At 37.8% G+C, this 24,471-nt stretch overlaps 1 protein-coding gene across 1 annotated transcript in view; it reads left to right on the top strand.

Moving 5' to 3' along the window:
• Positions 1–24,471, top strand: part of LOC150089465 (uncharacterized) — a 1,372,165-nt gene that overhangs the window by 728,760 nt on the left and 618,934 nt on the right. Inside the window, exon 34 of the mRNA XM_090389992.1 lies at positions 4,031–4,084. Coding sequence (XP_090246118.1) covers positions 4,031–4,084 — 54 coding nt within the window. The remainder of the gene's footprint in view (positions 1–4,030; positions 4,085–24,471) is intronic.

The raw sequence follows: 24,471 nt of genomic DNA on the forward strand, positions 1-24,471 counted from the left end.
CTGTGACTACTATATCCATAACATCAGAGTCCAAAATTTTGCATGCTATGCCTGGCACCAAATAGTGTTTATGAGAATCGGCACATTTAAAGCCTCTCATCGCCTGGTTCTGGACACAGATTCATGACCCTAGATTATTTAATTTTACGATTTAATTTTTTAATTTTGAGGTTTGTAATAGGTATTCTTTCAGATATATCATTAAAGGCTGCTATTCAGGAGTCTGAAATGCTGATGCAGCTATTTGTCCCATTTGTTAGTTAAGTGGGCTGAATCTCAGCAAATTCATAAGAGAGCGTTCAGCTGTTCTATAGCAGCTGAACGCCTTCTTTTGAATTTGCCTTCACAGTGATGGGACTATTAATAAAAGGGCATATTTCAAAGTAGGGTCTAAACATATACAATGCCTGATATAGTGGAGGTGAACACAAAGGTGTGAATCAACATAACCAGGAGTTGAGGTGTGGTATCATTTCCATCCAGAGGAAATGATTCCATTCTGCATTATGGCTAACCTTCTTTGTCACTATGTATTAGGTGGTAGATGGCTCTTATCACTAGGGGAATTCCACCACTTGCTTATTGGAAGCTTTGAAGTGGTGAATATCATGTTCAGTCTCTAGAACAAAGCTCCATCATGTCCTTATTTCTTTTATCATACAGTATGGGTCATGCCTTTTGAGGTTATGGTGGACATCATGGTGAGAGCCGCTATTCCTTATATTTTGAAGATAAATTCAATTTGTTGAAGGCTGCTGCTAGAGGCCAGCAGCTGTTTTTAGAGGCCAGCTGCTAGATATTCCAGTGTACCAAACCTATTTTTAATGCTTTAACAGGCTTCCAGAATAATTCATAGTGTATAATCTTACTTCCTTCGGTCTGGCAGCTATGATGGAGGAGGTCTCAGCAGTATATATGTAGGGGTGATATGAAACTATCATGTTGATTTTCGAATTCTATGCATAAAAATATCAATAGTCTGCTCCATAGGTGAAGTGTTTCTAATTCGAGGAAGTGCAATACCATGGCAACTTGATGTGATGGTATTCACAATATGAGATGTAATTAAAACAATACATTAAAACTACTTGGTAGTATAAATGATGTGTGTGCGTTAACCCATGCATAAGTAAACCCCTTTATATTAAAATAGATTAATATATAATAAATATATTATATTTATGCATGAAACAAAAACTTTCTGCATGAAACAAAAACTATTCAAATGATTTAATGTACTTTCAATATATTATTTAATGTTCACTTTTTTGCAGACCTATTCCTATTTGCTTTAAGCACATTGAGAGAGAGAGAGAGAGAGAGAGAGAGAGAGAGACTAATTTTAAGAAGGTGGCTACCTTAGTTTTAGAAGACTCATATGTGTGTTTACTAAAATCTTTGTAAATTATTACAATCTTTTTTTTTTTTTCCTCCTTTTTTTTTCTCTCTTTTTATGATACAATTTATATTGTTTTTCTAAAAAAAATGGGTTTTGTTTTTCTTCATCAAATTCCACCTTGCAACTATGCTCACCCATATACCTTGTGATTTTTTTTTTTTTTTTTTTTTTTTTTTTTTTTTTCAGAAGAGATCTAGCAATCCATAATGATTTTAATAATGTGGTTGAAACTGGTAAGAATTCAAATTAAGTTATGGGCAAATAATGCATGTGCATTAAGTATGGGTTAATGCACACACATCATTTATACTACCAAGGTAGTTTTAATGTATTGTTTTAATTATATCTCATATTGGGAATACCTTCACAACAAGCCATGGTATTGCACTTCCTTGAATTAGTAACAATAGTCTTTGCCTATGGAGAAGACTATTGTTATTTTTATGCATAGATTTCGAAAATCAATAGCAGCTGAACATGATAGTTTCACATCACATCACAGTTATTAAAAATTGAAGGAGTTAATTTTTAATACCAAAATATGGTAATTTCGCATAATCTAGCCAGTAATGTATGACATATTACTGATTTAATTTAACAAGATATCAGCTAATTGTCTTAATTTTAGCAATCGATTCTGGCCTCAATTTTCTTGTGATAAACATAATCAGACTTCTACCTATAGTTCTTAGGTTCAAATTCTGATGCAACAATTTACAATATGAAGAGAGTAAACTTAGTGTTTTTGGTGAGAATTTTTGTTGGCTGTGCCAAGGTTTTCCAAGTATTAAATAATCGTGACATTCTCCGGGTTATAAATCTATCCTCCAAACATAAACAGTTGAATTATAAACACTTGAATTATATATATATATATATATATATCCCTTTATTTTAACATCTTTTGATGTAGAAGTGATAAAGACCTTTTATGGTGATTTTCACAATCAACACGTTCATTTCCTCCAGAATCACATATTTTCATTGCGGAGATATGACAAAAAATATTTTTTGTTGGCTAGTGTTATCAGTATGCAGTTTGTCATTGGTGATCTCCTGGTGATATATTGGCACCTCCTCCAACTCTTTCCTGGATGGGGGAGTGAGGAACTTTTTCACTGTTCTGGAAGTTTATATTTTACAAAACAGCTTCTCCTGATTAGAAGTGATATTTCTTTAAGGCATTCTATCTCAATCTCTATAGGCAATACTACATAAGTTATCACTGTTATTCCAGTATAACACTGAACAACAGTTATTTTTCAATAGAACTATGGTGGACTTAGTGTCCTTTTTAATGATGATATTGAATGTGAAGCATGTTTTTTTCCTAGTGGTTTCACATACTTTAGGTTTCACATATTTTCACATATTTTTGGTTTCACATACTTAAATTTTGGTCTATCTGTTTATATTTATTGAACTGCTGAAGAGGAGTTCTGGAGTCAGGAGTTTTTCTAAGTTCTTGTTGCAGTGGTGTTTCTGGCAATTTCTAGATTATTCTGCCTCGCCTACTCACTGCAAGTCCGATTAGTATATAAATAAAACTTCTCACATGGGTCAATCACTTGTAGTTATAAGTACATGGGTTAATGTTGTTATATAATAGTGCTCTTTTTTTAAAAGTTTTTGGTGTTAATTGCAGTTGAACATGCTTTTGAAATGTCATGTCAGTGTATTTTTGTTATGTGTGTGCCTCGTTTACATAATTAAATCTCACACAGTCTATAATGCCCTTATTAAAGAAAACATATGAACATTATTTGCAGCCAAAATTTATTTTGGCTGCAGATAAAGTGATCAGGAGAAGAGATAGGCATATATGTTGCACTAATTGCACTTTGCATCTAAGAGTTTGGTTAAAAATAAATATAAAATATCACTGCCATAAACAAAGTTTGCTCTTCCTATGTTGTGGAGAGAGCCAACCAATCATGGTGAAGCCCAGTATGCTGGCAGACTATTGTTTTAACCATTAATCAAAGAGGCTCCTGATCATTACAAAAGAAAACGCTAAAATAAAATAAATAAATAAAAATAATTGACTGTATTTTTACTCTGCTTACTATAATACTTATTAAAAATTTTATTAAAAATTTCAATAAGCACAACCTGCATTTCTTTCAAAAATGTGTGTGTGCTAGGCAATATCCGATTAGACTAGACAATATCTAATATCAAAATTCATGAGATGTGTCATATGTTGAGAGTGAAAAAAATAATAATAAAAATAAATCATAAGTTTAAAATTGGTTGTCTAGTGTGATTAATTTTCCTTCCTTTCTTTTGAATATTCTATATCTGTACTTTAATAATAATGTACGTATATTAGTGTAGAGTCTAGTAATAATACTTGCCTTTGAGATTAGTTGTAAGCTCCTCTGACCTATGGAGTATAAAAGAATATATGTGTGTGTGTGTGTGTGTGTGTGTGTGTGTGTGTGTGTGTGTGTGTGTGTGTGTGTGTGTGTGTGTGTGTGTGTGTGTGTGTGTGTGTGTGTGTGTGTGTGTTTGTTTGTTTGTTTGTTTGTTTGTTTGTTTGTTTAATTATTTACCTATTTTTAAAGCTATATAAAAATTTTACATGAAACAATATTGCTATTTTATTTGAATATTAATATTATCTTTCAGGGACCAATGGGCGAAATAGGACCAACGGGGGATGCAGGTGCTGCAGGTCCACCAGTAAGTCACTTATTGTAGTGCTCAAAGTGTCATTGAACTGTTACAAACATCCACTTAATTTTCTAGTTAAAAGCAAAACTGTTTCTTATAGGTGAAATTCCAGAAAAATTACTAACTGCTTACAAAATTTAAAACATTGTTTCCTATTAAATAGTTATGCATTTTAAATGCTAAAGTGTTTATAAAATATAATTTTGCTGAGTTTTATTAAAAACTTGTCACAATTATCCAGGATGGTTTTGAAATAAATTTTTTTGTATAATTGCAAAATGAAACTTGTAAATGTGACAGAAACGTTAACTCAGTGGCAAAATGAAACTTGTAAATGTTACAGAAACATTAACTCAGTGGCTGGTCAACTGACAGGTAATCCTCAAAAATAACGATTATTCCTGCATATACTATTAGTCGATGATTTAAAAATCTGAAATTTTTTCTACCTTCCCAAATATAGTCAAATTTTTACTGCAATGGTTTCTGAAGTGATTTTTTTTTTTTATTTACAAAAATTGTGCAAGAGACCCTCTGAGGGAACATAATCTTCGCAACTATTTGATTTTTTGCTTGAAGAGTAGCATGGTACTGGAAAAGTGCTGACAATGTATTTGTTTAAAGTTTCAGGTTACTTGTTTTTCTTCTTCAACTATTTCAATAGACATCTGCACCCTAGATGTTTTTGAAAGATTTATTATTGTATTCACAGAATACAATAATAAATCTTTCAAAACACATCAAAAACAACGGGGGATGCAGGTGCATCCCCCATTGGTCCAAATAAAGATGGGAAATTGAAACCCATTATTCTTTCCAAATGGCCAATACTCTGTGGAAAGCAAGATAGATAGCTTCAAATTTTGCACACTGTGAAGCATGCCAAATTTGAAAATAAATGTGATAATAGAAGAAACTAAAAACTGAGTTTCATACTATTGTCTGAAAATGATGTAGTGTTAATATAACTGTAATAGGATAAATATGTGCAATGTTAAGGCTATTGTACATAGTCAATTAGGCTTTATACATACATGAAAATATTTTGTTAAATTTTATAATTTAGTTAATTTTAATTTAAACTACAGTGGATTCCGGTTACTTGGGCCACTGGTTAATCGGGGCAGCCGTTTATTTGGGGCAGATCTTAAAAAAACAGAAACCAATTAAGAAAATAGCCAGGGTTTACTTCACTTAATTGGGACAGCCTGCTGTTTAATCGAGGCAGGAGACCGCAGCACTGGATATTACCCTACGATTGTCTCCAACGGTACCGTGTGGTTTGGTCAAAATTCTGGAGGTCACAACCATAAAACAATAAAAACAATTAGCAGTCACCTGTACCTGTTTATTGGGCTTTTCTGTTAGTGAAATCTATCATAAACGGACAGTAAACTCGATCTTACTGAATTTGCGATAATACCGATAGCTGGAATTCTGTGGGTTATTATGATGAAATGTGTTTACACTTCCATGAAATCTTCAATCATATAAAAAAATTAATTTTCAGATCTTCCCTTCATTCCTATTTTTAAAGCTTTGTAACTCGTTACTCGGTTTTCACTTGCACGTATTGTGTTACTTGCAATTTGTGTGTGCCGTGTTCTTTGTTATTGACTGCTTATCTTTTTACTGGTTTAAATTTTAACCCCCACCCACAAATGTCAATGAACAGAAATGTCAACTAGTTCGTATGTACATATTACAGTATGTATTAATTATTCCGATTATCACGTATATTCTTCCGATTTTCACGTATCATTTAATTTTTTAATTGGTAAGGTAATAAAGGGTAAATTTGTGCTTAATGTATTTTGCTTTTATAGCCTGTAGATAATATTCCTCCTAATTTTGCTAATTAGGATCGCTGTTTAATAGAATTAAAATTCAATTCACAAACGTGATCACAATGACCGGTGCTTACTCCACATCGTATAGTGAACTGTACTTTACTATGTTGAGTTCGTCGTAACGTGATTTGATTGTACAGTGAACCAGTTGCAAAGGGGGGGGGAATATATTGTATTTTTAACTATTTACGTAAAACTTCGGATAATTGGGGCAGCTGCTAAATCGGGCCAAAATACACTAGTCCCAATGTGTCCCAAATAACCAGAATGGACTGTATCTGTAGGGAATAAGGTGTGAACACGACATGACTAACAGACTAAGATCAGTATTATATTACTAGTCTCTTAGTCATGTCTTGTTCACACCTTATTCCCTACAGATAGTTTAAATTAAAATTAACTAAATTATAAAATTGAACAAAAAATATATATATACACACTGATGAGCCAAAACATTATAACAACCTACCTAATATGATGTTGGTCCTCCACGTGCAGCCAAAACAGCTTGTACCCGGCAAGGCATGGATGCTACAAGATTTCTAAATGCGTCTTGTGGTATCTGGTACCAACACGTAACCAGCAGATCCTTTAACTCCTGTAAGGTCCGTGGTTGAGATGCCGCAAATCAGAGTTGCTGTTCCAACACAAACCACAGATGCTCAATGGGATTGATGTCTGCGGAATTTGGAGGCCAGGGCAATACCTGGAAAGTCTTTCTCATATTCCACGAACCAGTCATGCGCCACCGCCTGGATGAACAATCCGGGCGGTGTCGCATGGCACATTATCCTGCTGAAAGACGACAACACCAGAGGGGAAGACCGTTGCCATGAAAGGGTGTACGTGGTCAGCAATGATGTTTAGGTAGGTGGTAGACATCAGTGTGCCCAACGCATGGATGAATGGACCCAGGGTATCCCAGCAGAACATCGCCCAAAGCATGACACTGCCACAACCGTCTTGTTTTTGTCCCACAGTGCATTCAGGTGCCATGACTTCTCCATGTAAATGATGCACACGTACACAGCCGCCCACATGGTGCAACAGGAAATGGGATTCATCGGACTAGACGACCTTCTTCCAATCACTCAAGTTCCAGTTTCAGTGCTCGCATGCCCATTGTAGGTGCTGTTGCCAGTGAACTGTGGTTAGCACGGGCACTCGGAGCGGCCAGCTACGCAGCTCTATTTTCAGCAGGGTTCAATGTACTTTGTGTTATGACACATTACTCCTGTCACCAGTATTCTAATTACAGGTGAGTTGTGCCATAGTCGCCCTTCTTGTTGCCACGTTCCATCTGGGAGAGCCTTTGCTCACCTCGAGCATCAATGAGCCATGGTTGCCCAACACATTGCCGGTGGTTCGTCGGTTTTCCCTCCTCGGACCATATTCGGTAGGTACTAACCACAGCTGACCGTGAGCATCCCACCAGCCGTGCTGTTTCGGATATGCTCTGACCCAGTTGTCTAGCCATTACAATTTGGTCTTTGTCAAACTCACTTAAGTTCGCTGCCTTTCCCATCTGAAGAACAAGAGTAACACTGATTAATGGAGCTCATTATCAGGTGTTTTTTATATTGTGTGCTGTAGCTCACCTGCAGTTGCTTCGATTTGAATAACGGCTTGCTGGTCATACAGTGGATTCCGGTTATTTGGGCCACTGGTTAATCGGGGCAGCCGTTTATTTGGGACAAATCTTAAAAAACAGAAACCAATCGAGAAAATAGCCAGGGTTTACTTCGCTTAATTGGGACAGCATGCCGTTTAATCGGGGCAGGAGACTGCAGCACTGGAGATTACCCTACGATTGTCTCCGACGGTACCACGTGGTTCGGTCGAAATTCTGGAGGTCACAACCATAAAACAATAAAAACAATTAGCAGTCACCTGTTTATTGGGCTTTTCTGTTAGTGAAATCTATCATAAACAGATAGTAAACTCAATCTTACTGAATTTGCGATAATGCTGACAGCTGGAATTCTGTGGGTTATTATGGTGAAATGTGTTTACACTTCCATGAAATCTTCAATCATATAAAAAAATTAATTTTCAGATCTTCCCTTCATTCCTATTTTTAAAGCTTTGTAACTCGTTACTCGGTTCTCATGCCGACCGGGCTAGCCGAGTGGGTAAAGTACCTGCCTGGCAACCCAAAGGTCGCGGGTTCGATTCCCGCCTCGGGCTTGGATCAAAGTACTGCAAAAACCTTGGGAGGTGCAATATGGCCACAGAAGCCGATGCGCCAACAACTACCAAATCAATCAATCAATCGGTTCTCACTTGCGCGTATCGTGTTACTTGCAATTTGTGTGTGCTGTGTTCTTTGTTATTGATTGCTTATTTTTTTACTGTTTTAAATTTGAACCCCTACCCACAAATGTCAGTGAACAGAAATGTCAACTAGTTCGTATGTACATATTACAGTATGTATTAATTATTCCGATTATCACGTATATTCTTCCGATTTTCACATATCATTTAATTTTTTAATTGGTAAGGTAATAAAGGGTAAATTTGTGGTTAATATATTTTGCTTTTATATCCTGTGGATAATATTCCTCCTATTTTCGCTAATTAGAATCGCTGTTTAATAGAATTAAAATTCAATTCACAAACGTGATCACAATGACCGGCGCTTACTCCACATCGTATAGTGAATGGTACTTTACTGTGTTGAGTTCGTCGTAACGTGATTTGATTGTACAGTGAACCAATTGTAAAGGGGGGTACACTGTATTTTTAACTATTTACGTGAAACTTCAGATAATTGGGGCAGCCGCTTAATCGAGCCAAAGTGCACTAGTCCCGATGTGTCCCAAATAACCGGAATGGACCGTGTATATATATATATATATATATATATAGGCCAAATAGATTAGATAAGCATATGGGTAGGAGGGGTGCTGACCTGACAGGTGTAGCTATAATGAAAAAAATTAAAAGTGCCTGAAAAGTAAGACTACCTAAAAAATTATATAAATAAAATTAAACAAAAAAATATAAATGGTACTTAATGCTGTTGGTCCTAAGATTTTAACCACATCATCAAGGGCCGGGAGCCAAAACCAAAGGAAACACAGCAATAAGCAAAGCATCTGTTTCTATAAGGATGTATATGTGGCAGACTGAAAAAGCAAGCAAATGTATACATCATAGCCGACCCGATAGAGACCAAAAAGAAAAAGAAATAAAAAACAAAACCAAAAACAAAAAATACTATAATACTAAAATAAATAAATACCACAATCCTTAAAACCTTAGGACATACAGCATTAAGTACCATTTATATATTTTCATTTAATTTTATTTAAAAAATTTTTAGGTAATTGCTTTTATTTTTCAGATACTTTTAATTTTTTCCATTGTAGCTACACCTGTCAGGTCAGCACTCCTACCCATACACTTATCTAAACTATTTGCCTATATTTCATTATGGCTACTGGACATTTTTGCTGTCACTAGCAGTGTCTGGATCCATAATCCATTATTTATATATCTTTCTATACATTAAAATAATTTTCCTGTTAGTGATATTTATTCAGCCAATGGGTGAAGAGAGATGTGAGGTTACGTGGTAATACATAATAAATACTAAAATACACAACAGAAGCTTATTTTGGTGTGGTAAAACAAGCTTCTGTTTAAGCGTGGTCATGTGCTATGTTTAACTAACATGACCACGCAGTACCATTCTTGATTTCCATATGCAATGTATTTATGTATTCATAGCAGAGGTAGAGACACACATAGTGTCGAAAGCTTCTGTAAGTATTATTTTAATTTATTAAAAGAAGCAAGCGCAGGGAGTAGGGGATAAAACCCCCTAGTTATTATTATTATTTTGTTCTTTTTTAGACATTCCATTTTATCACTGCAACCTATTATTTTTATTAATTATGTAATATATATATATAAATGGTCTTTTAAACTGGAAAATGAAAGAAAATAAGAGAGTGATGTTTCTATTTAACGTCTAAAATATATTTTTTGCAATTTTCAGGAGAATTAATTTTTTTGTGTGTTTTTGAAAATAAAAGGTTTTACTGCATACATGTTTTAAAATTTTTAATTTTTTATTAAAATTTTGAAAGTACATGCAATGAGTATCATAATCCATTAAGAGAAGATGAAATATTGGTACTGTTTAAACAGAATATAAAAAACGCAAAACGTTTTTCAAAAATTAAAAAGAAAACTGGGCACCTGTCATATGCCATCTGTCATTTTTTCTACACATTGGGAGCCACCATGGGTAAGATAATTTAATTACATATTATTGTTTATAATAGTATACTATAATAATACAAATAATATAAAATGCCCTGTACTTGTTAAGTAAGTACTCTGACCTACTACTCTTAATATCATTAGTGCCATGTATAACATTATCACCTTTCGTGCCATTAAAATATGATATCTGCTCTACAAAGTCATCTACTTTTGTTCCTGGCAAACATGCCCTGTTCCTATTCCACCTATTCTTTTTACACATATTTCCTATTCCAAAGAACAATTTTAATAATTTATACACAGATATCAGTATATCCCTGCTAGAAAAATTCCTGTGTATTATTGACAAGACACGATGAGCTACTCTTGCAGAACGTCTGCACTGCTCAAAAACTTTATATCTGCCTGCACAATTACCCCCAGGTATTTTCATTCTTTCCCACTGTTGATGCAGTACCACACAGTTGATATGTTACTGTGATGTTACTGCTTCCCATATGCAGTATTTTACATTTTTCAATATTAAACTTCAGTTGCCACCTCTCAGCCCTCTGCTCAACTTTTCTAGATCCTGTTGCAGCAACGTATTGTCATTAGTGTTGTTAACAACCCTGCCAACCTTCATATCATCTGCAAACTTTTACATAAAGTTTGATATAGCATTATCAATATGATTAATAAATACAGAAAACAACAATGGACCCAACACTGAACCCTGGGGGACTTTACTAACATTAGTCCACAAAAAGCAGTGTCCATTGATTACCACTCTCTGTCTTCTCCCACTGAACCATCCCTTTATCCATAGCAGCAATTTGCCTCCAATGCCACACTGCTCCAATTTGTGCAGCTGTCTTTCATGTGTAACAGTATCAAAGATCTAAATATATGATATCAAAATTATTCTTTTCACCCAATTCCTTTGTGATCATAGTATCCAATCACATTGGTCAGACAAGACTTCCCTTTAACAAACCCATGCTGTGTCGGAGCTATACCTGAAGTCTTGTCTAGATGATCCTGCAGTGCTTCTTTAACCAGTGCCTCCGTTAATTTCCCTGAAACAGAAGTTAAACTAACAGGTCTCTAATTAGTTGTGTTGCCCTTTGATTCTCTTTTGTGATTTGGGGTCACATTTGCACATCTCCAGTCCATGGGCACCTCCCCTTAGTCCAAGGAAGCTCTCATAATTAAATATAACTGGATAGATCTCATCCACCCCCAGGTGCCTTTCTTAGGTTTACCTTCACTTCAACAATTTCTCCTCCACTTTGCTCTCAGTTATTAAAAAATCATCTAGCTCACTACCAGAGTTTAATTCACCTCTGGCATTCCACTCTCTGAATAATTCCTCATGTGTGAATGTAGATGCAAAATATTCATTTAGTTTGTTAGCTACCTGAGCAGGATCATCAACATTTGAACCATTGATATCAAGTGAGCCAATCTGATTCATCCTCTTCCTTCTAGAGTTTACATAAGTAAAGAACTCTTGGCTGTTTTTCTTTGCATCCTTTGCCAAAGATTTCTCTTAATCTGCTTTTGCCTTCCTAACCTCCTTTGTGACTTGGTTACAGACCAGCTTATATCTATCATAGGCTTCACCTGTCAATTTATATGTATCCCACACATTTTTCTTCTCTGCCACATGCTTCATTAGTTCATCTGACATCCATTTAGGCCTAAACCTTGAACAATATTTCTTGTTGGTATGAAAAGACTAGTAGCTTCCAAGATTAATTCTTTGAATGCTTCCCATTTTGAATTTTCTCTTGTAACATTATCAGTTGGTCCTACTGTATAGAATTTGAATACTGTCTCAGACCACCATAGTCACCTTTACTAAAGCAAAAACTGTTCCCTTTACCTCTGATGATAGTTCCTCTTTGAGTAAATCCCACTTCAACACAATGTGATCACTGCCACCTAGTGGTTCCTTTGTATGCAGATTCTTAATGCATGAAGAATCACTACTGATAATCAGATGAAGAGTATTACTCCCTCTTGTTGCCTCCTGAACATTCCGCTGTAGAAAACAATCATCCAATAAATCCACAAAAGCCTTGCTTGTATGTGAGTGATCAACCCACAAATTCCCGTAAGTATCTGGGAAATTAAAATCCACCATTATAAGACACTCTGACTTACTGCCCCACTCTATTTAGTAAAAGGCAAAGGAATGGGTTTTAATTTCAGAAAAGGAAATTACGACGCCTTAAGATACTACATGGCCTCTATTAACTGGGTAGATATTGCGCAGAGAATGAATACAATTGAACTGTGGTACGCTTTTAAAACATTAATCACAGATGCCTTGAATGCGTATATACCATTAAAAAAATACTCCACGAGAAGAGTTCCAAGTTGGATGAATAGTGAAATTGCCGCATTACTTGAGCAGAAAAAGGTGGCATGGAAAGGTTACAGAGCAATAAAATAAAATAACTGAAGCCTATAATAAAATAACTGAAGCCTATAACAGCTACAAGGTGATGTGTAATAGAGCCACAGAAAAGGTTCGACAGGCAAAGGCAGTTTATGAGAAATCACTAGCAAACAGAGCAAAGAGGGGGGATAAAGAATTCTTCACATATATAAATGCCAAGAAGAGCAGGACAAACCAGATCGGACCTTTACGTAAGGGAAAGGGGATAGTATTAAATACACCAGCTGCCGTTGCAGATGAACTCAACAGTTATTTTGCATCGATATTTACAAATGAAAAGCCTTTTGTGGCAATGGGAAATTGTGGGAGCGAAGTTAAAAAATATGTAATTAATGATATTGAAATTTCGCAAGATTATTTAATGAAAAAACTTTCGAGCCTACAGACCAGTAAGGCTCCTGGAGTTGATGGAATATACCCTATAATCTTAAGAGAGGCGGCAAGTGAGTGCATTGAACCATTGAGGCTAATTGTGCAAGCATCACTAGACTCTGGGGAGATTCCCTTGGATTGGAAAAGTGCAAATGTACCTCCCATACATAAGGGTGGCTCTAAAAGTAAAGTTGGAAATTATCGACCTGTCAGTCTGACTTCAGTAGTAGGGAAAATCATGGAGGCAATGATCAAGGGTGGAATTCAGGATCATTTGGATCGAATTGAAATTCTCAAGGATACTCAGCATGGTTTTGTAAAGGGAAAATCATGTTTAACAAATCTGGTTCGCTATTTCGAAAGGGTCACTCACGAGCTGGATTTAGGGAATAATTTCGACCTTGTTTATTTAGATTTCAGCAAAGCTTTTGACTCAGTCCCACATGAGCGGTTGCTTTATAAGCTGGAACAGGTTGGAATCACTGGGAAAATCCTTAGATGGATAGAAGGATGGCTTCAGGGCAGGAGGCAGAGGGTTGTGATAAATGGCTATTCCTCAGATTGGGTTGATGTAAGAAGTGGGGTTCCCCAAGGATCAGTATTAGGACCACTGTTGTTTTTAATTTTCATAAATGACATTGATGAAGGGATAGAGGGTGTGATGTCTAAATTTGCAGATGATGTTAAAATTGGTAGAGTAGTTAATGATCACTGTCAAGCTGAGCTTCTTCAGAGAGACCTAGATAGACTTCAGGAATGGTCAGAAAAATGGCAGCTGTGCTTTAATCCAACAAAGTGTAAGGTATTACACCTGGGAAACAGTAATCCCAAAAAAACTTATTCACTTGGTGGAGTTCAACTAAACCCAGTACTGGAGGAAAGGGACTTGGGTGTTACGATACGGTCAGACATGAAATTCTCTGAGCATTGTAAACAGGTTGCAAGGAAGGCCCATGGTGTCCTATCGATGATCTATCGAACTTTTGCAAGTAGAGATAGGGACGTGATAATTCCATTATATAAGGCTTATGTTAGACCACACTTGGAATACTATGTTCAAGTATGGAGACCGCACCTAAAGAAAGACATCGAGCTTCTTGAAAGGGTGCAAAGAAGGGTAACTCGCCTGGTGAGATCGGCAAAAGGGCGTCCTTATGAAGAAAGACTTTGAATATGTGGGTTGCAGAGTTTGGAAACTATACACCTTAGAGGAGATTTGATTGAGGTGTTTAAGGCTCCGAGAGGCATCAGTAAAATGAATGAGGACAAAATTTTCAAGATTATAAATGATGCTAGAACTAGGGGACATAAATTCAAGTTACGGGGGGAAATGTTTAGATTGGACTGCAGGAAGTTTTATTTTAGCCAGCGAGTTATAAATTACTGGAATAAGTTGCCTTCATGGGTGGTAGAGGCCGACATTTTGGGGAAATTCGAAGGTATCTGGATAGTACTTTCGGGTAAGGTAAGCGCATAGGATGATAGGTCTAATTTCCTTTTTATTTATTTATTTTTTATTTTTTTTATTTATTAATTATTATTATTTAGTTATTTATTTTATTTATTTATTTATTTATTTATTTTTTTTTTATCATTGTTTTGTTCGGATTTTTTTTTTTTTTTTTTTTGGCTGGTGCAGCATAAGCCATAGGCTTTCTTGCACCATGCGGCCGTTACTAATACTAATACTAATAATACTAATTTCTCTGTACAGTTGTTTATTATACTCATCAGAGTCATTAGGCCTATGACACACTCCTACTCTCAATTTTGTTTTCCCAGTGCTTATGTCACATCAAACTGACTTGACACTGCACTGTCCAGCCATGTCAACTGGCTGTACTTTCTTGGATTTTTATGTTTCTTAACTAATAGCATAACCCCTCCTCCCTTCCTGCACCCAAATTCCAGTTCTGCTTTCCCTATATCTATGTGACACCACATCTCTGATATCCCAGCCAATATCTGCTTTTGATGTTTTCACCAACACCTCAAATTCATCAAATTTATATGCCAAGCTCTTAGCATTGATGTATACGCAAGTATACATGCACCTGATCTTATTCTTAGCCATGTATTTACTTGTTCCGTTTTGGTGGAAAACAAGGTGCAGGGGATTCCACTGTTGGAATCCCCTGCACCTTGTTTTCCAGGCTGCTGCTCATTCCAACAGAAGCAGTGCAGGAATCACTTTCACCTCTGCCAGCGACCACTGTTAATCTATTAGTCTGTGTATCCCCTGCCCAAGCTAGCAGTTTTCTGACCAACGTGACACTGCCTTGATAGCATCAGCAAATATTCTTGCACCCTTTCTATTTAAGTGTATCCCATCCCTTGTAGAAGCAGTCTCTCCTGTTAACAAGCACAGACTAGGCCAAGATAAATTCTACTCCTTCAGCCTTGCACTATCTCTCCAGGGTGTCTCTGTAGCTGGGTGGGCAGGAGCAGCAGTGCATAGCACATGCTTCTTGATTAGACCGGGGTTCGAGCCCGTGACCACCAAATACGGAGGATGCAGAAAGGTCAGGGAATGACCACCGCATATCCCTGAGCAATATGGCCTTAGTTGCTAATGCTCCTAAAAACCAAATAACAAACAAACTATCTCTCCAGGGCCGAATTGATTGACTAGGCTCTCATCTTATGTTCCCTCTTATCGTGTCTGGCAGAATTGCAGACACTTCCAAATGCAACCTAAATTCAGTGCGTTTTCTCAACATTGACCTGTATTCGTTAAGTAATTCTGCTGGTTTCCTATTTTTAATATCATTGGTGCCAACGTGTAAACAATATCAGTTTTGTGCCCATAAAAGATGATATCTGCTCTAGAACGTCATGAACCTTTGCTGCTGGCAGACATACCCTGGTCCTGTTCCACCTATTCTTTTTTGGACAGTATGTTCCACGTTTTCCTGACAGTACAGTCACTGACAACAACTAGTTCCTTTGGGACTAGCTTTCTACCTTGGGGATTGCTGCTGTGTTGCATGATGTTCAAGTGCAAGCTCTGGCATTGATGTGGGAAGCTAAGAGTTTGATGGGCCCCTCAATTTAAATCCTTCGGGGACATCCACCCTGTCCGTCAAGCTCTCGTATAGGCCCATAACAACGCTGAGTTGGTGCCTGATTTCCTCACACTCCTTACATAGTACACACACACACACACACAAAGCCATTCCCCTTATCAATATCATGCCCTGTTCCTGATTGCTCCAGAAACATCAAAACTAGCAGTACATATCAAAAGGCAGTGATTTGGAGGACAACCCCCCTTCCCTGAGCAGCAGCACTCCCATTAGCTTGAGGCTTTTGCTTTGCTACTCTGGTCTGAGACATGATTTCAATTCAATTTCAAATAAAATATCAATTTCAATACAAGAATATAACCCTAAATGTATATCCCAATGTAGTTATAACACTATATATATATATATATATATATATATATATATATATTTCAGTATCGAGTATTATCTCTGAGTTACGTTATATGACTTGTATTTCGTGTCAAGTTATATGTATTAATTTATAATGTTATGTTTGTAAAATCTAGGTCAAAATTACAAAGGAGGTTAGGCAGGCGAAGGCAGATTACGAGATATCTTTGGCAAGGGATGCAAAGAAAAACAGCAAAGAGTTCTTTCCTTATATAAACTCTAGAAGGAAGGGGATGAATCAGATTGGTCCACTTGATATCGATGGGTCAACTGTTGATGATCCTGCTCAGGTAGCTAACAAACTGAATGAATATTTTGCATCGACATTCACACATGAGGAGTTATTCAGCGAGGGGAATGCCAGAGGTGTATTCAACTCTGGCAGTAAGCTAGAGAATCTTGTAATAACTGAGAGTAAAGTGGAGGAGAAATTGTTGAAGATAAATACAAGAAAGGCACCTGGGGTGGATGGGATCTATCCAGTTATATTAAAGGAGGCAGCAAAGGAAGTAAGCAAACCCTTAGCCATAATTATGAGAGCTTCCTTGGACTCAGGGGAAGTACCCATGGACTGGAGATGTGCAAATGTGACCCCAATTCACAAAGGAGGATCAAAGGGTGACAGAAGTAATTATAGACCTGTTAGTTTAACTTCTGTTCCTGGAAAATTAATGGAGGCACTGGTTAAAGAAGCACTGCAGGATCATCTAGACAAGACTTCAGTTATAGCTCAGACACAGCATGGTTTTGTTAAGGGGAAGTCTTGCCTGACCAATTTGATTGGATACTATGATGCAGTCACAAAAGAACTGGATGCAGGGAATAACTTTGATATTATATACTTGGATCTTAGAAAGGCTTTTGATACTGTTGCACATGGAACATTGCTGCACAAATTGGAGCAGAGTGGCATTGGAGGCAAATTGCTGCTATGGATAAAGGGGTGGTTGAGGGGGAGAAGACAGAGATTGGTAATCAATGGACACTGCTCATCGTGGACTAATGTTATTAGTGGAGTCCCTCAGGGTTCAGTATTGGGTCCATTATTGTTTTCTGTATTTATAAATGATATTGAAGATGGTATATCAAGCTTACTGTCCAAGTTTGCAGACGATACAAAGGTTGGCAGGGTTGTCAAGGACACTACTGACACTATGCTATACTGCAACAGGATCTGGAAAGGTTGAGCAGATGGGCTGAGAGGTGGCAAATGAAGTTTAACATTGACAAATGTAAAGTACTACATATGGGAAACAGCAACCCCAGAGCAACGTATCAACTCTGTGGTACTACACTGACAGTGGTAGAGAATGAAAGGGACCTAGGGGTGGTTGTGCAGTCAGATATGAAGTTTTCTGAGCAGTGCAGACGGGCTGCAAGAGTAGCTCATGGTGTATTGTCGATGATATATAGGAATTTTTCTAGCAGCGATAAGGAGGTGATTATTCCCTTGTATAAGGCAATGGTTAGACCACACCTAGAGTACTATATACAGGTCTGGAGGCCTCATTTCAAGAAGGATGTAGAGATGCTGGAACGAGTACAGAGAAGGGCAACAAGATTAGTGAATGGAACAAAGGGATGCTCTTACGAAGAAAGGCTTAAGTTTTGCAAATTACAGTGCCTGGAGACTAGGCACCGGCGAGGTGATCTGATAGAGGTGTATAAAGCCTTGAATGGTTTGGGCATGCTCAGTGCTGATGGGATTCTTCCTCTTGCTCAGAATAATCACCTGAGATGGCATAAATTCAAATTGAGAAAAGACAGATGTAGGATAGACGTGAGGAAATTTGCCTTTAGCCAGCGGGTGGTTGGTTGGTGGAATAGACTTCCACCAACCAACTTCCACCAACTTCCCTTGTCGTGGAAGTTGATAGCCTAAATAAGTTTAAGGCTCAGCTGGACAGGTATTTGGAACGAACAGAGGGGTGAAGTGGAAGTGGTTATTTTTTATTTATTTATTTATTTGGTTTTTTTTTTTTTTTTTTTTTGTCTGATGCTGCATAAGCTTGCTTTCTTGCATCAAATGCCTCTACTAATGCTAATTGCCTTTCCTAATTTTAAATATATTTGCACCCTCAGTTGAGTAATCTCAGCAAGGGGAAGAATCTCATCAAAATTGAGCTTGCTCAAACCATTCAAGCCTTATACTACATATCAATTAGATCACCTCACTGGTGCCTAGTCTCCAAAAGCTGCGATTTGCAGAACTTAAGCCTTTATCGGTAACAGCAACCCTTTGTTCCACTCACCAGTCTCTTTGCCCTTCTCTGTACTTATTCCAGCAGCTCTACATCTTTCCTAAATTGAGGCCTCTAGACCTGTATATAATGCTCAAGGTATGGCTGCCGTATACAAGGGGACAATTACCCCTTATTCCTGCTAGCAAAATTGCTGTATATCATTGATAAGCACCATGAGCTACTCTTGCAGCTTGTCTGCACTGTTCAGATAACTTCATATCTGACTGGACAATTACTCCCAGATCCTTTTAATTCTCCACTACTGTGAGTGTAGTACTAGCAGTTGCTATGATATTCTGGGATTACTGCTATCCATATGCAATACTTTACATTTGTCAATATTAAACTTCAGTTGCCACCTCTCATCCCATCTGCTCAACTTTTCTAGATCCTGTTGCAGTAGCATACTATCACTACTGTCATTAACATCCCTGCCAACGTTTGCACCATCTGCAAACTTAGAAATTAACCCCAATATACCTTCATCAATATCATTGATAAATACCAAAAACAAAATTGGGCCAAACACCTAACCCTGGGGGACTTCACTAATTTGATTACTCCATGAAAAGCAGTGTCCATCGATAACCACTCTCTGTGTTCTTCACTCAACAGTCATTTTATCCATTATTGCAACCTGACCTTAATGTCACACTACTCCAATTTGTACAATAGTCTTCCATGTGTCACAGTATGAAAAGCTTTCTTCAAATCCAAGTATATGATATCAAAATTATTTTTTACATCCAGTTCCTTTGTGACCACATCATAGTATCCAATCAAATTTGTCAGACAAGGCTTCCCCTTAACAAACCCATTCTGTGTCGGAACTATAATTGCAGTCTTTTCTAGATGACCTGCATTGCTTCCTTAACCATTGACTTCATTATTTTCCTTGGAACAGAAGTTAGACTAACAGATCTGTAATTACTCGTGATTCCCTTTTGTGAATTGGGGACACCTTCAGTCCATGGGGACCTCACCTGAGTCCAAGACAGCTTTCATAATTATGGCTAAGAGTTTGCTTACTTCTTTTGCTGTTTCCTTTAATATAACTGGATAAATTCCATCCACACTAGGTGGCTTTCTTATGTTCAATTTCGACAATTTCTCCTCCACCTTTCTCTCAGTTATTACAAAATCATTTAGCTCTCTCCCAGTGTTTGATAAGTTTTTGGCCTCCACTTTTTTACAGACCTTTTCATGTGTGATTTTAGATGCAAATACTTATTCAGTTTCTTAGCTCCCTTAGCAGGTTCATCAACAATTGAACCTTCAATTCAAGTGGACCAATCTGATTCATCCCCTTCCTTCTAGAGTTTACATAAGTAAAGCAACCCTTGACCAACTCTTTACTCTTTTTCTTTGCACTGTTTGCCAAAGATTTCTCGAAATCTGCCTTTGCTTTCCTAATGCTCTTTGTGACTTCATTACAAAATATCTTATATCTGCCATAGGCATCTGCCTCTCCTGATAATTTATATACGTATCATGCATTTTTCTTCTCTGCCATGAGTCTCATTAGGTCATCTGACATCCATTTAGGCCTTCACCTTGAACAGTATTCCTTAGTTGGTATGAAAAGCCTAGCAGCTTCAAAGATCAATTCCTTTGAATGCTTCCCATTTAGAATTTGCTGTTTGTAACTTCATCAGTTGGTCCCAGTGCCACTCTACAGAATTTAAAAAATCTCTGAGACCACTGCTGTCACCTTTATCAAAGCAAAAACTCTTCCCTTTACCCTTGACGGTAGTTACATCTTTAAATAAATCCCACATCAGTACACTGTGATCACTGCCATCTAGTGATTCCTTTATCTGCAGATTCTTAATGCATGAATAACTGCAGATAATGTGAACAGGAGTATTGCTCCTTCTTCATACCTGCTGTTATACAAAACAATCATCCAGTAAATCCCCAAAAGTTGTGCTAGTGTGTGAGTGACCAAATCCACAAGTTCCAGTTTATATTGATGGGTCAACTGTTGATGATCCTGCTCAGTTAGCTAACAAACTAAATGAATATTTTGCATTGACATTCACACATGAGGAGTTATTCAGCGAGGGGAATGCCAGAGGTGAATTCAACTCTGGCAGTAAGCTAGAGAATCTTGTAATAACTGAGAGTAAAGTGGAGGAGAAATTGTTGAAGATAAATACAAGAAAGGCACCTGGGGTGGATGGGATCTATCCAGTTATATTAAAGGAGGCAGCAAAGGAAGTAAGCAAACCCTTAGCCATAATTATGAGAGCTTCCTTGGACTCAGGGGAAAGTACCCATGGACTGGAGATGTGCAAATATGACCCCAATTCACAAAGGAGGATCAAAGGGCGACACAAGTAATTATAGACCTGTTAGTTTAACTTCTGTTCCTGGAAAATTAATGGAAGCACTGGTTAAAGAAGCACTGCAGGATCATCTAGACAAGACTTCAGTTATAGCTCAGACACAGCATGGTTTTGTTAAGGGGAAGTCTTGCCTGACCAATTTGATTGGATACTATGATGCAGTCACAAAAGAACTGGATGCAGGGAATAACTTTGATATTATATACTTGGATCTTAGAAAGGCTTTTGATACTGTTGCACATGGAAGACAGCTGCACAAATTGGAGCAGAGTGGCATTGGAGGCAAATTGCTGCTATGGATAAAGGGGTGGTTGAGGGGGAGAAGACAGAGAGTGGTAATCAATGGACACTGCTCATCGTGGACTAATGTTATTAGTGGAGTCCCTCAGGGTTCAGTATTGGGTCCATTATTGTTTTCTGTATTTATAAGTGATATTGATGATGGTATATCAAGCTTAATGTCCAAGTTTGCAGACAATACGAAGGTTGGCAGGGTTGTCGAGGACACTACTGACACTATGCTACTGCAACAGGATCTGGAAAGGTTGAGCAGATGGGCTGAGAGGTGGCAAATGAAGTTTAACATTGGCAAATGTAAAGTACTACATATGGGAAACAGCAACCCCAGAGCAACGTATCAACTCTGTGGTACTACACAGACAGTGGTAGAGAATGAAAGGGACCTAGGAGTGGTTGTGCAGTCAGATATGAAGTTTTCTGAGCAGTGCAGACGGGCTGCAAGAGTAGCTCATGGTGTATTGTCGATGATATATAGGAATTTTTCTAGCAGGGATAAGGAGGTGATTATTCCCTTGTATAAGGCAATGGTTAGACCACACCTAGAGTACTGTATACAGGTCTGGAGGCCTCATTTCAAGAAGGATGTAGAGATGCTGGAACGAGTACAGAGAAGGGCAACAAGATTAGTGAATGGAACAAAGGGGTGCTCTTATTAAGAAAGGCTCAAGTTTTGCAAATTACAGTGTCTGGAGACTAAGCACCAGCGAGGTGATCTGATAGAGGTGTATAAAGCCTTGAATGGTTTGAGCATGCTCAATGCTGATGGGATTCTTCCTCTTGCTCAGAATAATCACCTGAGAGGGCATAAATTCAAATTGAGGAAGGACAGATGTAGGATAGACGTGAGGAAATTTGCCTTTAGCCAGTGGGTGGTTGGTTGGTGGAACAGACTTCCATCCCTTGTCGTGGAAGTTGATAGCCTAAATAAGTTTAAGGCTCAGTTGGACAGGTATTTCGAACGAACAGAAGGGTGAAGTGGAAGTGGTTATTTTTTATTTATTTATTTTTTTTTTTTGGCTGATGCTGCATAAGCTTGCTTTCTTGCATCAAATGCCTCTACTAATGCTAATGCTAATACCTGGGTAGTTAAAATCTCCAATTATAAGATAATCTGATCTACTGCCCCACTCTGTTTCTCTGTAGACTTGTTCATTGTACTCATCAGAGTCATTAGGCCTGTAATGTACTCCTACTCTGAACTTGGTTCACCCAGTGCTTATATCACACCAAACTGAATTAACACTGCACTGTCCACCCATGTCAACTGGATGCATTTCCTTAGATTTTATGTGTTTCTTAACTAACAGAATCACCTTTCCTACCCTTCTGCCTTATCTGTCCTTCTGTTCGCATTGTACTCCCTAAATTCCGATTCTGCATTCATTATCTCTGTGTGACACTGTGTCTCTGATATCCCAACAACATCAGCCTTTGATATCTCACCAGCACCTCAGATTCATCAAATTTATTTACTGTACTCCTAGCTTTGGTGTACATGCACTTATACATGCACCTGTTCTTATTCTTAGTTACCCTAACACAACCCATGTATTTACTTGTTCCATGATGACTCCCAGCAGTGCTTGAAATCCTCAATGCCTTTCTTTCTAGGTTGCTGCTCATTCCAATAGAAGCAGTGCAAGAATCACTTTCAAATCTTCCTGTGGTTACTGTTAATGTGTTAAACTGTGAATCCCCCCCAAGCTAGTAGTTTTTCAAATCACCTGACACTGCCTCATTAGCATCAGCTTTGGCTAATAGTAGTAGTAGTAGCACGTGATGGTGCCACTACTGCTACTACTCAGCAGCTGGAGACTAGGCACCTCACAGGTGCCTAGTCTCCAGTTGCTGCAATTTGCAGACCTTAAGCCTCTCCTGGTAAGAGGATCCCTTCATTCCCCTCTCCAATCTTGTTGCCCTTCTCTGTACACGCTTATAAAAAAAAAAGTTACAAAACAATCCCCTCTAAATATTTGTCCAATTCCTCTTAAAATTTATTTAACCTATCAACTTCCAAAATGACAGATGGAAGTTTGTTCCAGCAATTAACCACCCTCTGGCTAAAGACAAATTTCCGCACATCTATTCTACATCTGTCCTTCCTCAATTTCAATTTATGTCCCCATAGGTTCATAATCTGAACAAGTGGAAGAATCCTATCAGAATTCAGCGTGCTCAACCCATTCAAGGCCTTATACACCTAAATCTGATCACGTTGCAGGTGCCTAGTCTCCAGCTGCTGCAATTTGCAGAACTTAAGTCTCTCCTGGTAAGAGGATCCCTTCATTCCCCTCACCAATCTTGTTGCCCATCTCTGTACACGCTCAAGCAACCCTACATCCTTCCTAAAATGAGGACTCCAGACCTGCACGCAGTACTCAAGGTGTGGCCTGACCTGACCATTGCCTTATACAGAGGGACAATCACCTCCTTTACCCTGCTAACAAAATTCCTGTATGTCATTGACAACACCTCATGACCTGCCCTGGCAGCCTGTCTGCATTGTTCAGAAAACTTTATATCTGACTGCACAATTACTCCCAGGTCTTTTTCATTTCCTACCTCCTTAAGTGTAGTACCACACAGTTGGTACGTTTCTCTGGGGTTACTTCAATCCATATGAAGTACTTTGAATTTTTCAATGTTAAACTTACTTGCCACTTCTCAGCCCATATGCCCAAATTTTCTAGATCCTGTTGCAGTAACACACTGCCATTACTGTCATTAACAACCCTGCCAACCTTTGTATCATCTGCAAACTTTGATACTAAGCTTGATATACCTTTAATAATATCATTGATAAATATACAAAATAACAGTGGATCCAACACCGAACCCTGTGGGACTCCATGAAGTGCAGCACCCATTGATTACCACCCTCTGTCTTCTCCCACTCAACCATCCTTTTATCCATTGTAGCAACTTACCCTTAATACCATTCTGTTGCCAATTTGTATAGTAGTCTTCCCTGCGCAACAGTGTCAAAAGCTTTCCTGAAATCCATGTATATGATATCAAAATTATTTTTTGCATCCAGTTCCTTTGTAACCCCATCATAATAACCAATCAAATTTGTAAGGCAAAACTTTCCCCTAACAAACCCATGCTGTGTCTGAATTATTGCTGCAGTCTTGTCTAGATGGTCCTGCAATGCATCTTTAACCAGT

The sequence above is a fragment of the Mastigoproctus giganteus genome, chromosome 2 (assembly GCF_048544385.1).
Source record: "Mastigoproctus giganteus isolate SK-2022 chromosome 2, ASM4854438v1, whole genome shotgun sequence".
Taxonomy (NCBI): domain Eukaryota; kingdom Metazoa; phylum Arthropoda; class Arachnida; order Uropygi; family Thelyphonidae; genus Mastigoproctus; species Mastigoproctus giganteus.